The sequence below is a fragment of the Gymnoscopelus braueri genome (genome assembly GCF_963280865.1).
Source record: "Gymnoscopelus braueri genome assembly, chromosome: 23".
Classification (NCBI taxonomy): domain Eukaryota; kingdom Metazoa; phylum Chordata; class Actinopteri; order Myctophiformes; family Myctophidae; genus Gymnoscopelus; species Gymnoscopelus braueri.
In genome coordinates, this window is record NC_137625.1 from 5,309,422 (window position 1) to 5,323,999 (window position 14,578).

Consider the following 14,578-nt stretch of genomic DNA (forward strand, 5'->3'; position numbering starts at 1 on the left):
AAACTGTTGGGATTTAGGAGACATGTAGAATCGGCCTCAGGTCTTAAAGGGTTAAACACAAAACAAACTACTGTATCCTTCCGGTCGGGTGGAAACCTCATTTTGTCCAAAACTGTTACTTACAAAACTGATTCAAATAAAGAAATAGCAGACCTACAAGCTTTTAGATGCTATTTCTGATTCTTTTGTGTGTCAGTGTAGTATGATCAAGTAGTAGGCCATTAATTTACAAAAAAAGTAAAAAGAAAAACATGAGTTTAAAATATGGAGATAAGAGGTTTCTGCCCGACAGCGTGGCTATTTTAATGAATATACTAGTGTTTGGAGATGAAAGATGCCTTTTAAAGTGTGTTTTTGTGTATATATGGAGGAAGTTTATGACTTTGAAGTGAGATGGTTTATGCATGGTTTCCCCTCCCCTGGGGAGTAGGGTCTATGAAGGATACGATATCTATCAATCTAAAATTAAACTCTAAATATGTATATCTTTTGATGCGAGTGCCAGTCAGTGCGTGTGGGAGCTGTACCTTTAAAACCACACACACACACACACACACACACACACACACACACACACACACACACACACACACACACACACACACACACACACACACACACACACACACACACACACACACACACACACAAATTAGTTGTCTTTTAAAGACAAATTTAACCTTCTCACTTCCCAGCATGCATGCCGCTCCACACCCCAAAATATGACCTTTCAACCCCCAGCTCACCTTCAAAGTGCTAATTCATTCACGTGCACGAGTTCAAAGAGAACACACGCACAGATGATTTATTTCTGTCATTAAAGTGTCATTGTTCCCCCTCTATCCCTCTACCTTTTCCATGTCTCTTTCTTCCCCAATCCCTCCATTAATTTCTCACTTGCTCTTTCTTTGTCTTTATCCCTTTTCCTCTACCTCTTGTTTGTTCCCCTCCTCCTCCTCCCCCTCTATCTCTGCTCAGATCTGGACAACAGTGATGCCAATGAGAAAGTGAAGTTCAGCATTCTGAAGAGACTACCTGAGGTCAGTGGTGCAAAGTAACTTGAGTACATTTACACAAAGAGTCAGAGTCAGTTTTATTGGTCACATCACAGTTTAAAGGCGTTTTGTAGTATTCTGTGAGAAGAGAGAGGATACGGTGAGAGCAAAGGGAAAGAGATAGAAGATAGATAAAGATATATACATTATATCGCTGTTGTTGTTGGGCAGAAACCCCTTATCTCCATATTTTAAATGTTTGTGTTTTTTCCGTATATTAACGCCCTACGTGATCATACTACAGCGTCACACAAAAGCATCAAAAGTAGCAAATCCGCAAGCTCGAATTTTGAGCTTGTAGATCTGTTACTTTTGCTAATTTTGTGTGACGCTGAAAAGTCACAGTTTTGGACATATGAGGTTTCCACCCCGACCAAGACGATATACAGATGGCGTATGTGAAAGCTTGTATACACATGATATTTTGAACGTTAACATCATTTGCAGATGTTATTTTGAAACGTTAGTGTCAGTACTGTACAGTACACGTATTATTGTTTTCGTAGGAGGCGAGATGTATGGGAGCGCTTGTTTCGGCGGAGGCCACAGAGGTGCGCCGTTTGAAGTGGACTTAGGCGAGCGAGCTTAGGCGAGCAAATCGCCGTGCTGAACTTTACGAAGTCCGCTTCAGTCGACTCAGCGCCGTCCGAGTTATGTTCCGATAGGGACAGAATCGTCATCATCCCCCCCCAGTTTCGGTACCTTTGAGACGTCAACACAGCGGTCCAAGTGAACATAGCCGCCGTTTCAGCCAATCACAAGGCACGTCTCAAGTATCGTATCCTACAAAAACATTAATCACGTACGATACAGAACTTAAGTACAATTTTGAGGCACAGTACATTTACTTGAGTTGAGTATTTTTTGGGGGTGTTTTTTCTACTAGATGGTGCTCTTCGTTGGCAGTGAATGGCAGTGAATGAGTTAAGCTCGACTTGCTCAACTCCACAAATTAAAGCTGAAATGATTGATACAACAGAAATTCTATTTTTAGGGTGGATTTTCTATTTAACCACTTTCAACCTGATGTCCCTATTTTTGGCATATGATAGGTACAATTCCCCTTTTAAAAAATATTAACATTAAAAACTAAATCTAAATTAGCAGATCTGCAAGCTTACGTGTCACCGCATTGTAAGCTTGTAGATCTGCTATTTTCGCTATTCACCGTACGACGAAGTATACTAAGTTATTGTTGTTACCACGTTGTTTTAGCCCAAACCTGTACCGTAAATAAAAGGAATATTTCTTCACATCAAAACATCTAGGTGTGTATTAATCTAGTTTAACACTGCAGAAGGTGTGCAGGTGTAGTTATCTCGTCTTCACCATCTAGCACGTGGGATAAGGAAAGAGCCGCCTCGCATCGCTCCGACGCACGGCAATTAAATGTCTGTCCCTGTGAAGTCTGTGTCGTCTGAAACGAGGGCTTTTTATCCCTTTGAAAATGAGCCTTCAGTCATGATTAGTGTTGCCATGTCTGCTTATTATAAGTGACTTTGGGCTTTTTTTTCTCTCTGTTCAGCCGTTTGTAAATATTGGTAGTTTCGGTTTGCAGGTTTTATGGGCTTGTTTTAAAGTGTAGTAGTTTATTTGGACTTGCTTCCTAATGTTGTTTAAACCAGTGATCCTCAAACATTTTCATTTCAGGAACCCCAAAATTAATATCGCATTGTGAGCTTGTAGATCGGCCTTTTGAAATTGCCGCGCGTGTGTGTGCTCATGTGGCCTAATCGCTTCTTTTGGGTTGTTTTCGAAGACCTGGCCGCTTGTTGTTCTTGCTAAATAAAATCGGGCAACCCTGGTGGTCATGTTTGCTTGTGGGATAGATGCCACATTTAAAAAGACAGCCGTGGTTGGTGTGAAGTCCTGAGTGGTGATTTAAAGCTTTATTATGTGATTTTATTTTTTGTGAATGAAATGCTATTTTGTCCTATCTGTATGGTAGAGTGTGTTCACACAATATAACTTATACAATTGAGGTGGTTGTATTTGGTCTCCCTGCTTCTTCTAATTGAGACATTTAGATCCTAGGTTGGAAACACGACATTTGACACAAACTTGATCTCCGCAGAGCAAGCGGGCAGGCCCTATTAGCTCAGTGGTCAAAATGTCAGCACTTGTGCAGGAGAGCCTTGTTCAAATCCGGGGTAGAACAGGAAAGTTACATAGTGCAGCTTTAAGTATGATGGTTAAATTAACACTCAGGATTTTTTCATGAGCACTGTTTCTCAACCTCTGGCCCGGGGCCAACTAGGGGTCCAAATCGACCTTTACGGGTCTGTAACTCTGAGAGTTGCTCCAGCCACTGAGAAGAACCGGGCAGAACAATTTTGGCCTCACCATGAGGCATGACACCATGACGACAGAGGTTTGTCAAATTATAGGAGGATACTGATACTAGAACTCTGTGTTCTAGATGCCCAAGCTCTGCTGGGCAAGCATGTCAGTATCATGGTCAGTATCATGTCAGTATCATGTCAGTATCATGTCAGTATCATGTCAGTATTATGGTCAGTATCATGGTCAGTATCAAGGTCAGTATCATGTCAGTATCATGTCAGTATCATGTCAGTATCATGGTCACTATCATGGTCACTATAATGGTCAGTATCATGGTCACTATAATGGTCAGTATCATGTCAGTATCATTCAATACTGAATCATGGTCGGTATTATGGTCAGTATCATGTCAGTATCATGGTCACTATAATGGTCAGTATCATGGTCAGTATCATGTCAGTATCATTCAATACTGAATCATGGTCGGTATTATGGTCAGTATCATGTCAGTATCATGGTCAGTATCATGGTCAGTATCATGGTCAGTATCATGTCAGTATCAGGTCAGTATCATGTCAGTATCATGGTCAGTATCATGGTCAGTATCAGGTCAGTATCAGGTCAGTATCATGTCAGTATCAGGTCAGTATCAGGTCAGTATCATGTCAGTATCATGTCAGTATTATGGTCAATATCATGTCAGTATCATGGTCAAGTCAAGTCGCCATTATTTGTTTAGCACATTTAAAAACAACAAGAAGTTCACCCAAAGTGCTTGCCATTCAAAATAACATAATAAAATACAGAAAACATAAAAAGCAATACAATTTAAACACAAAGGTTAAAACAGGCAATGAGTTTGTTGCCCTCAGACTGAGCTAAAAGCAATAGAGAAGAGGTGAGTTTTTAGGGTGGATTTAACATTTTCAATTGTGGAGCTGGTCTATTATGTGTAATGGGAGATTGTTCCATAGTCTGGGGGCAACATGAATGAACCTATAGTTTTAAGGTTTGTTTGGGGAACTGCAAGGAGCTTTTGGGAAGATGACCTAAGTAACCTGGGGGCAAGAGGTGCAGTAAAGCAGATCAGACATATATTGTGGAGCTAAGCCATTTAAGGCTTTAAAAACAAAGTACAATTTTAAAAATCAATACAATGTTTCACTGGTAGCCAGTGTTGGGCCAGAACCAGGGTAATGTGCTCTGGGTCAGTATCATATCAGTATCAATATTACAGTATAAGCCTGCCATGGTTTTACCCTTCTGTCGTTTTTTAAACCGAACCGGAAAACTAACAACAACAAAAAACTGCCGTGCTTGTAGATCGGCTACTTTTCTAATTGTCGTACAAAGAAATATGTAGGACTTGAGTGGTTAATAAAGTGTTTGCTTTCCAAATGGAATCCTGGCATCACGCACCCAAACCAAGTCACACGAGGTCCAGAAGGGAGGGAGCTCCTTGTGGTTACCCCACTGACTCCGTCATGGTGTCACCCAAAAAAAAACACATACAAATAAATGGTTATATTAACATCATCCAATGACATTAATCACACATGCATTCCCGTAGTAAATAACCATGCAATATAATAAAAACAACAATAATGATTTATGTGCGCCTAGAGGCATGCTGGGAAATCCCCCTAAGCCCCTGACAGACCAGTAATGCCTCAACAATATTCATTCATAGATTAATTGACGATAGATGAAATGTACTGTAAATCAGTCACAGTTGATAGACTATATCTTTATTGATAAACTGTACATACAGTATCATCCCTGTCAGGCAGAAACCTCATATATCCATAATTCAACTGTTTATGCCCCCCCTGTAAATATGCTCTACTTTAGTCATAGTAGTGTCACAAAAGTAGCAATATTAGCAGATCTAAAAGCCCACAGGTTCTTTTTTACCATTTCCTGAAAAGGAGCAGATTTGGACATATGGGGTTTCTGCCCGACATCGACGCTATATTCCTCCATTCAGAGACCCTGCTCATTATTTGATTTTATTCTTATTTATTTTGGTTTGGTTCTTGACTTGAAGGTCTTCACACATCCGGGAAGCGTGACGGATAAACAATGTGAAAAGGCATTGCTGAATATTTCACTTCAAACCATTCATGTAGTTTTATTTATTCACACAATAAAAACGGTAACAATTAAAAATAAAAAATAAACTGAAATAAGTGCAGGTGAGAAAGAGTTTCCAAAAAAAAAAAAAGAAATGGCACTTAATATTTGTACTCTGTGTGTACTCTTGACACAAACTCTTCTTCTTCCTTTCCTTTCGGCTGTTCCGAGGTCGCTACAGCCAATCGTCTGCCTCCATCTCACCCTGTCCTCTGCCTCCTCTTCTCTCACACCTCATGTCCTCTTTCACTACATCCATAAATGTCCTCTTTGGTCTTCCTCTCTAGGCCTCCTGCCTGGTAGTTCCAATCTCAGCGTCCTTCTGCCAATATACTCACCCAAACCATCTCAGTCTGGCCTCTCAGGCTTTATCTCCAGAACATCTAACATGCGCTGTCCCTCTGATGTACTCCTTCTGCTCAGGGACGTCACAGGCTCTCAGAAGGTGGGGGGGATGGACTTTCGGTGGACTATAGCCCTTATTTTATACTTTGGCTATTCAAAAATAGCAGATCTACAAGCTAATAGCGCGGCACCGAGTGCCGCGCTATTACAGTAGCTTGTAGATCTGCTATTTTTGAAAAATCGTGAAAATGTGTACAAATCCTTGAATATCATTCTTTTCAAGCGAACATTTGTAACTGTCAAATGTAAACGATTTTTTTTTTTCTTCAAAAATGTGCGTTTTTTGGGCGGATTTTGTTAGTTTTTTCCCTGTGTTTTGGTTACTTTATTTCGGTTTTAGGGTTAGGGTAAGGTTAATTAATCATTTTTTTATTTATTTTTTTCAAAAAGTGGGGGGGTATGAAATCACGGATCTGTGAGAGTGAGGGTGTCGCACAGTGAATGGCCGCGACGCCCCTGGATCCTATCCATCCTTGTTGTTACTCCCGGAGAGAACCTCAACATTTTAGTGAGTCTCCAGCTCTGCTTCCTGTCTTTTCCTCTCTCTAAACTCTAAACCATACTCGGGACACAAAAACAATGACCCCCCGGTGCAGTGTTAATTTCGTAGACTAAAACTATGACAAAAATAGTTTGTCGAATGCCTTTTTTTCACTGATGAAACCTAAATAAAAATTAAGCTATGACGACTAAAACTAAGACTAAATATACTGACGATTTCGTCAGCAAATAAAAACTAGACTAAAATGTTAGGGAGGGATCTAGTGGAGAAGAGATCCAGTAGAACTAAAGACAATTCATCTCAAGCTTGGCTGCGCGTTGGGTATCACGCTCCAAAAATAGCCGATCTACAAGCTCACAACGCTTGTAGATCGGCTATATCCGGCACACGGGTAAGTATAAATAAATCAGGCTGTACGACGCCATCAAGGCCGGGCAAAATACAGTCGACTAAATCAACTGTAGATTTAGTTTACTAAAAATCTTATATTTAGTCAACTAAAAAGACTAGGTACTAAAATATGAATTTTATTCAAAAGACTATGACTCAAACTAAACTTACTGTACATTTCTGTCAAAACGAACGCTGCCCCGGTAGGTAAGAAGCTTTACTCTTGTACAGTTATACCTCTGCTGTGTTTCACTCTTACTGTTGTTGTTGCTATAACCTGAATTCTCCTCTGGGATCAATAAACGTTTATCTGATCTCCTCTAATCTTACGGTAGAATTATTATCCTATTAAAATGCCAGTTCGCAACTTTGTAATGCTTTGGAAACGGTTCCAGTTCATTTGTGGAGATTATCTTCTTACCATAACCTACAGCAAAGCAGGTTGTTTTCTTAACTTATCCACCACACACACACACACACACACACACACACACACACACACACACACACACACACACACACACACACACACACACACACACACACACACACACACACACACACACACACACACACACACACACACACACACACACACACACACACCTTTCCTTGCAAACTTCTTCCCGATAGTTGAAGTTTACCGCTCTGATAACGCAGAACCTGTACCTGCTCTCTTACCCACACTGAACAACAGCCCATCTAGCACATTCAGGGACGTGCTGGCCACTGGGAAATTCTGTAAAATTCCAGAACGGCCGCGCCATTTACGGGCCGCCAGACGGCCGGTGGGCCACCCAAAAATAATAATAATATATATATATATATATATTATTACGGTAATTTCCGGGTCGCGCAGCCCAATTATTATTTACATTACTGTTGGGCTAGGACATGGCGTAATTTACATAGGGTTGCTGGGTTAAACCCCCCCCCCCCCCCGTTGACAAAACGGTGGGCCGGTTCGGAAAATCCCAGAGCTGAATTTTGGTCCCAGCACGCCCCTGAGCACATTGTTACTCGCCTCACCTATTCCCCATGCCTTCTTCTTAACCAATAAAACAATCAAATTGCCTATTATTTGTGTTTCGGAAAACATTATTCCCGATTGGATAATTATCAAGATGAAGAGAATCTGTGATATTTCGATCAAGCGAAAAGAAAAAAAAAGAAAAACTGTATGGACACATTCCCAGACAGTGCCCATATTGTAGAACTGGCCCTGGTGTGGAGAGTAACTTCCAGGCTGTCCTACAAAAAAAACACATTCCTGTAGCACTCTATTGTGCTCCAGTTTCTTCTGGCGTTGCAGTGAGCTCCCTCTGTCCAACTCTTTCTTCTCTCTGGCATTAGATTCCGTATCTGCCAGTGACACAGGAGTGGCTCGTTTGTCCACCATTGTTCAAAGTCTTGCTCAACATTTGCATCTATGCAGGGCGAAGCGGGCGGTCCCCCCCGCAGGGCCCCATCCGTTTGATAGGTCGTCAAACAGACTAATAAAAGTCCTCCTCGCTCCTTCCTGTGCTAATCACACAGACACAGCGCTGCCAACATACTCTCATGGTCTTTTCACGTGGGTGTATTTCAGTGCATCATTGACCAGACGTAATTTAAGAATGTTTGGGTAAGGTTCCACGTTTAACCCATTAATACCTAGAACGCATCTGTGTCACTTTAGATTTCTTTGGCTATTCAAAAATAGCAGATCTACAAGCTCATAGCGCGGCACCTGCCGCGCTATGAGCTTGTAGATCTGCTATTTTTGAAAAATCGTGAAAAAATATTTTCCAGATTTTTTTCATAAAACTGTTAGGATTTAGAAAACATTTTTAAGAATCGCCTCAGGTCTTAAAGGGTTAATGTCATAAACACTGCTGAGTTGAGTCGACGTGTTCCGCACTATACTGTAGATGTATAAATGTAGAAACTTCATTGGCCGCTGCTGCGGTTCATTGGAGCAATGTGGTCATCGCGGCGGCCATATTTTGTGGGGAGAGCCATGCCTTCTAATGCATGTATGTCTATTGAAGCAGGAGCTCTCGCCACAATTAAAATAATCATAACTCGCTGAATTCTCAACCAATTTTTACATGGTTTGGTTTGTTCAAAATGTCAGACATAGACACGTAGTTATGTTATGATATAGGCAGGTTATGTGGTTAAATAACGAATTTGGGTTTTCATACCAAAACACCATATCGACTGTCAGGTGGAAACCTCATATGTCCAAAACTGTTACTTTTCCGGATTCAAATTCAAAAAACAGCTAAAGTAGCAGATCAAGAGCTTTTGGATCTGCTACTTTAGATGCTTTTGTGTGACACTGTAGTATGATCAAGTAGGGCGTTAATTTACGAAAAAAAAGTTAGAATATGGAGATAAGAGGTTTCTGCCCGACAGCAACTATATCTTACATAGATAGCAGTAACAGTAATGGTTATAAAACAGAAAAAGGTCTTAGTCTCAGGTACGGCAAGCTGCCCTGCATAATAGGGGTGGTGTTGACATGTGGCCCCACTGGCCAATGAAGCGTCTACCTATTTATGTCTACACAGATGTGAGAATTTCAAAGGGCCTGCCATTGGCAATTCATGAGCAAATCAGTGGGAAATCCAAACCTTTTTCATGGAGAAAGTGTGACATTCGCCAGGTGTGAAATGGTGTCATTTCAAACAGTGGCTAATCAGGGCAGAATAGGGGGGGGGGGACGACTGACTTTTCAGGGAACTTTCAGGGAAAGATCAGGGAAGTGTGAAGAGTTTGGCTGTCGTATCTGTATGTTCTGCACACTGTACAACTTCCTCATGGTAGAATAAAGGTACTGTTTTGTCATAGCGCCACCTACTGCAATGTTGGCAAGTCAAATGGGCAATGGAAAGCCACTATTGGATAGCAGCGCATACTAATGATGTGGTTTTAGATTGCACATACAGTCATTTGAGGATGTAAACGGTGTGCATGCTGCTGGATTTCTCCCATAGAAGCTCTTTGTGGATTACCAACTAACATGAACATTCCCCAATGTCCTTTATTTAAAAGTAACGAAGTGGCACTTGAAGGTGATTCAGAGAATATACTGTGTGTGTGTGTGTGTGTGTGTGTGTGTGTGTGTGTGTGTGTGTGTGTGTGTGTGTGTGTGTGTGTGTGTGTGTGTGTGTGTGTGTGTGTGTGTGTGTGTGTGTGTGTGTGTGTGTGTGTGTGTGTGTAGACTATGGAACAGAAAGTGTACCAGTTGTGGGACCATCCTGTCAGTTCAGCTTTCATCTCCAGGGAATACGTCAGAACGCTGCTGGAAAAACGGAACAGGAATAAGGTGATTAAACACGCATTTACACACGCACACCAGCACTCCAAGTTAGTGTGAAAGTGAGTCGGTCTTTTTGTCGACAACTGATCAAGTCAGTGTAAAAGATTTTCAGAATCTTTGAAGATCAGCTTGAACTTGTTCATTGCTTTTGCACCACTCTCTTGTACGACGAAGTAGGCCATTCATTTACATTAAAAAAAAAGATGGAATATGGAGAATGTGGACATACCAAAGTTTCAGCAACAATATCCAAAAGTTACAACTCGTTACGCTGCGCCTTGTTGTGATCTTTTTTTGATCGACTATTTGTCTATTTGACATATGATGAAGTATATCTGGTGGAAACATTTTATTTATGTCCAAAACGTACTTTTCACGATTCACGAATAGCAAAACATTTCAGATCTGCAAGCTCAAAACCTCATTTTGAGCTTGTAGATCTGCTATTTTGTGCTACTTTTGTGTGACACTGTAGTATGACCAAGTAACAACATGGATACGAGGTCACTGCCCGACAGTGACAATATATGGCTCAAGTGGTCCGCCCAATAATAGACGGCTTATGTGTACGTGTCATCTTCTAGCTCCACTTCGAGGCTAAGTATAGTTGTGCTCTCTCCAAAAAGTACTGTCTCCACACTAATATCCCTTACGGGTCAATTCTTTTACACTTTCAGAGTTAAATTAACACTCCACATTTAGTAATAAATGTGTTTGTTAGAACCAGGACAAGGTTATGAGAGCCCTCAGTCCAAAACGCAGTGTGTTTACATGTGTGTGTTCTCCAGGGATCTGTGTTGGCAGGAAGAGACAAACCAGGATTCAGACCAGAGTTCCTTCCTCTGAGCTACCTGACCAAGATCCTCACTGACGTGGAGGAGCAAGGTAGTGGGTGTGTGTGTGTGTGTGTGTGCGTGCGCGTGCTGCTATACATTTGTGACGACCAAATGTCCCCACAAGTATAGCAGAATTCGTGAAATAGACATCACAAGAACATTTTAGTTTTTTGTTTTACAAACTTGTCAATTGGCTATTTCCTGCTAGGTTAGGGTTTCGGTTGGGGTAAAAAATATAATTCTGTCTGTCTCATTCTGTGTGTCTGTCTGTCTCATTCTGTGTGTCTGTCTGTCTCATTCTGCCTGTCTGTCTGTCTGTCTCATTCTGTGTGTCTGTCTATCTCATTCTGCCTGTCTGTCTGTCTCATTCTGCCTGTCTGTCTCTCATTCTTCCTGCCTGCCTGCCTGTCTCTCTCTGTCAGCGTTGAACCCATTTGAGGGGGAGGAGAACGTGGATGCCAGCTTTGTGGAGGAGGTGGCTCTGAAACAGACTCTCATCCTGCTGGGATATGAAGAGAAATGATGGATGGATGGATGGATGAACGAACGGAGGAAAAGAATCTGAGGAGGACAGTAACAAAGTTTTTGCAAGCTCATGACTTTTACTCGGCTACATTTCTAGGAAGGGACTCTTGGGATCCAAACTTACAAAACATAATATTGAATTAACCACTTTCTTTCTTTCAATCATTTTATTTTCATTTTTCACATATTACCACAAACTGATACATGACTCACATATAAAACAGACAACATTTAACCCTATCACTAACAAACTGACATACATACAGTACATACAATATCAACCACTTAAAAACCTATTTCAAATGTAGTGAAAATAGTAGATCTACAAGCTTACAACGCGTCACGGTGCGACGCATTGTGAGCTGCTAGTAGTTCTGCTATTTTCACAATTTTAGTTTTTTTTTTGTTTCTTTTTGTTACTTCTTTTGCTATTGTTTTTTATTTGAATCCTGAAAAGGAACGGTTTTGGACATATGAGGTTTCCACTCAACAGAGACCAGATACTCCCTGGTCAAATATTACTCCTCTACAAGGGAAAGTTACTTACGTACTAAATTTGAACTTAACTTGAAGCAGTGGTTCTCAAACGTTTTCATGTCAAGGACCCCCAAACTGGCATGTATTTGGACCCCCATCTGAAAAGACTTTGTGCCAGGGACCCCCCACAAGCTCACAGCACGTCACAAAGTGCTTGTAGATTGGCTATTTTTTTAATAGCCAAAGTATAAAATAAGGTTGGTTCAAATGATTGTGATGCTGTATTAAACAACACATTTGGCTGGGGACCCCCTGGGGGTTTGAGATACCACTGCCTTAAATTACTGTAGTACTTAAGTATTCAAAAGTACAAATGACATTTTCTTTTTGATCTCAATGCATTGCTGTTTACAAAATAATTACAATATTTTTCTAGAAATGTTAAGACTATCTATACTATAATGGTGAAAATACCAGATCTACAAACTCACAACAATGCAACATGTCGTGAACTTGTAGATCTGCAATTGTTGCTCTATTTAAAATAGGTTGTGGTTCATTCAGAACCACCAACCGTTCGTACCTTTTTCCTTTCCTAGCAATGTAGTGGAGTCAAAAGTACAATATTTGTCTTCGAGAGTCATAAGTATCCAAAACTACGATTGCTAGTTTACTACTATTAGTAAAGTAGGCAACAGATGCTACAATTCACTTCAGTTGCTACTGTCCACCACTGCACACAATCATAATAAAGGGACAAAACAAATTGAAATAATAAACCCAGTCTCATAAAGGGATAGAAAAATCCACATAATCATCACATGATCACATAAAGGGACATACAGGCACAGAAGCAGAAGAGCTTTTCTGCCAAGACTGCTAAATACTGCTAAATGGATCCGGAGCCGGAGGAATCGGATCCAACATTGAGGAACCGAAATCGGTTCCGTCGCATTTGGAACCGTTTCCGGAACTGGTTTTATCACACTGTCAAGAGCTGCTATGTGGACAATAACAGTGGTTCTCAAACCTTTTAATTTAATTCCCACCATAACTTTGCGAGTGTACAAATGGAACCAAATGGACCATAATGGACCCGTAAGGGTCCTTTTGGAACCCCCTATAGGAAACGTTAAAGGGCCCAGTGCCAGAGATTTTGGTTTTTTGTAGCTTTTCAACTGGTCACAGAAAATGTGTATCCGTTCTGATCGCTTGTCTGACCGTGTGTAAATACATCCGGTAGCAGTGTGGGTCGCCCAGAGAAAAAAAAGCCCCTTCTCTTGAAGCAGCATGAGAATATACCATCTCTAGCCAAAAATGCACGCTTTTCTTACCTTTTCAACTGGCCACAGAAAATGTAGATCCATTATTATCGCTCATCTGGCCGTTGGTAAACACACCCGGTATCCGTGTGCTTCGCCTAGAGAACAATCATTACAACCGCGACGTTCCCTTCTCTTCCAGCAGAATGTTGAAAATAACATGTTTCACGAAATCCAGGGCAAAAAAAAATCAACTCAAGATACAGCCATTTCCATGTAAAACCTAAACAGGAAGTGGACGGAGGCGGAAATCTTCGGATGCCGTCGTTTCCGGATCCTTGTTGAAAGTTGAAAGTGAAAGTGATCACTCGGGTGAAAAAGAACAGCGCGTTTTTTTTTATAAAAAAACACTATAAAACAAAATCATTAAAATCCTAAAGGATCCTTGTTTGAGTAGAAAGACAAGGACCATGTAGAAGGAGTCTAGGTGTTCGGTTGTTTCAGGGTTATATTTCAGGGTTAATGACTTCTGTGTGTTCCTAAACTCACAGTAGTTCATTCTCAACAGGGAAACGTCTCTCTACCTTTTCCAAATAAAAACTTTTAAAAGGTTGATATTTGTGTGATGTCTTTTGTCTTCTTCTTCTTTTGTGTATCATCCTCAAATGTCCAACTCAGTATCGTGTAGCCACGCCCTTGTCTCTGGTCCCAATTGGAAGAGGCGGGCCTCTGAAGGTGGTCTGTACAGGGGGCAGGTGTTAATTATGTGTCTTTGTTTGGGCCAGTATGACGTTTATTTGCTTTTAAAAGGTTGAAAGGTAGTCGGATGTATATAAAATCTAGACACATATTTAAAAAGAGTCTCAGCCATGTGTCCAATCTTTAGTTTTGTATTAGTAAGTAACTATGTGTGCACTTTGTCAATGAAGCTACACAAATAACGGCATGTCAGCTGCTATGGTGTGGTGACCATAGACATATAAAGGTAGACGCCTCATTCGGCTCTGAAGCGTCTGTATCTCGGGCGCGCTTCCTGCTTCCGCAGGGCTGCCGTGTGCGTCACACACGCGGAAGTTCGGTAGGCCAATCAGAGGCAGGTGGGGGCGGGTCTTTTTGTAACCCAGCTCTTAACCCTTTGAGAGGCAGCAGCTGACAGCTGTGCGCAGCTGTCTAGTTAGTTGGAACTTGGCAAACTCCACACTATTTGTGAAATTCAAATAAGAGACTGGTCCTTTTTCATATCAAGGTCCATTATTTATTCAGCATTTGAGTCACGGAACACCGTTTGATAAGCTTTAGCCTCTCACACCCAAAACGTAGAATATGTTATCGTTCGATAAGCTGTTGTCAAAATAACAATTGTTTATGTTCTCTAATTGTGTACTTGTCTAGTAAGTAATGCA

The 14,578-nt window shown here is 41.0% G+C and overlaps 1 protein-coding gene across 1 annotated transcript in view; it reads left to right on the plus strand.

Moving 5' to 3' along the window:
* Window positions 1-13,748, plus strand: part of gsap (gamma-secretase activating protein) — a 92,259-nt gene extending 78,511 nt beyond the window's left edge. Inside the window, exons 29-32 of the mRNA XM_080420735.1 lie at window positions 979-1,040; window positions 9,977-10,081; window positions 10,864-10,960; window positions 11,334-13,748. Of these exons, the coding sequence (XP_080276861.1) occupies window positions 979-1,040; window positions 9,977-10,081; window positions 10,864-10,960; window positions 11,334-11,434 (365 nt within the window). The 3' untranslated portion in view covers window positions 11,435-13,748. The remainder of the gene's footprint in view (window positions 1-978; window positions 1,041-9,976; window positions 10,082-10,863; window positions 10,961-11,333) is intronic.
* Window positions 13,749-14,578: the final 830 nt, after the last annotated feature.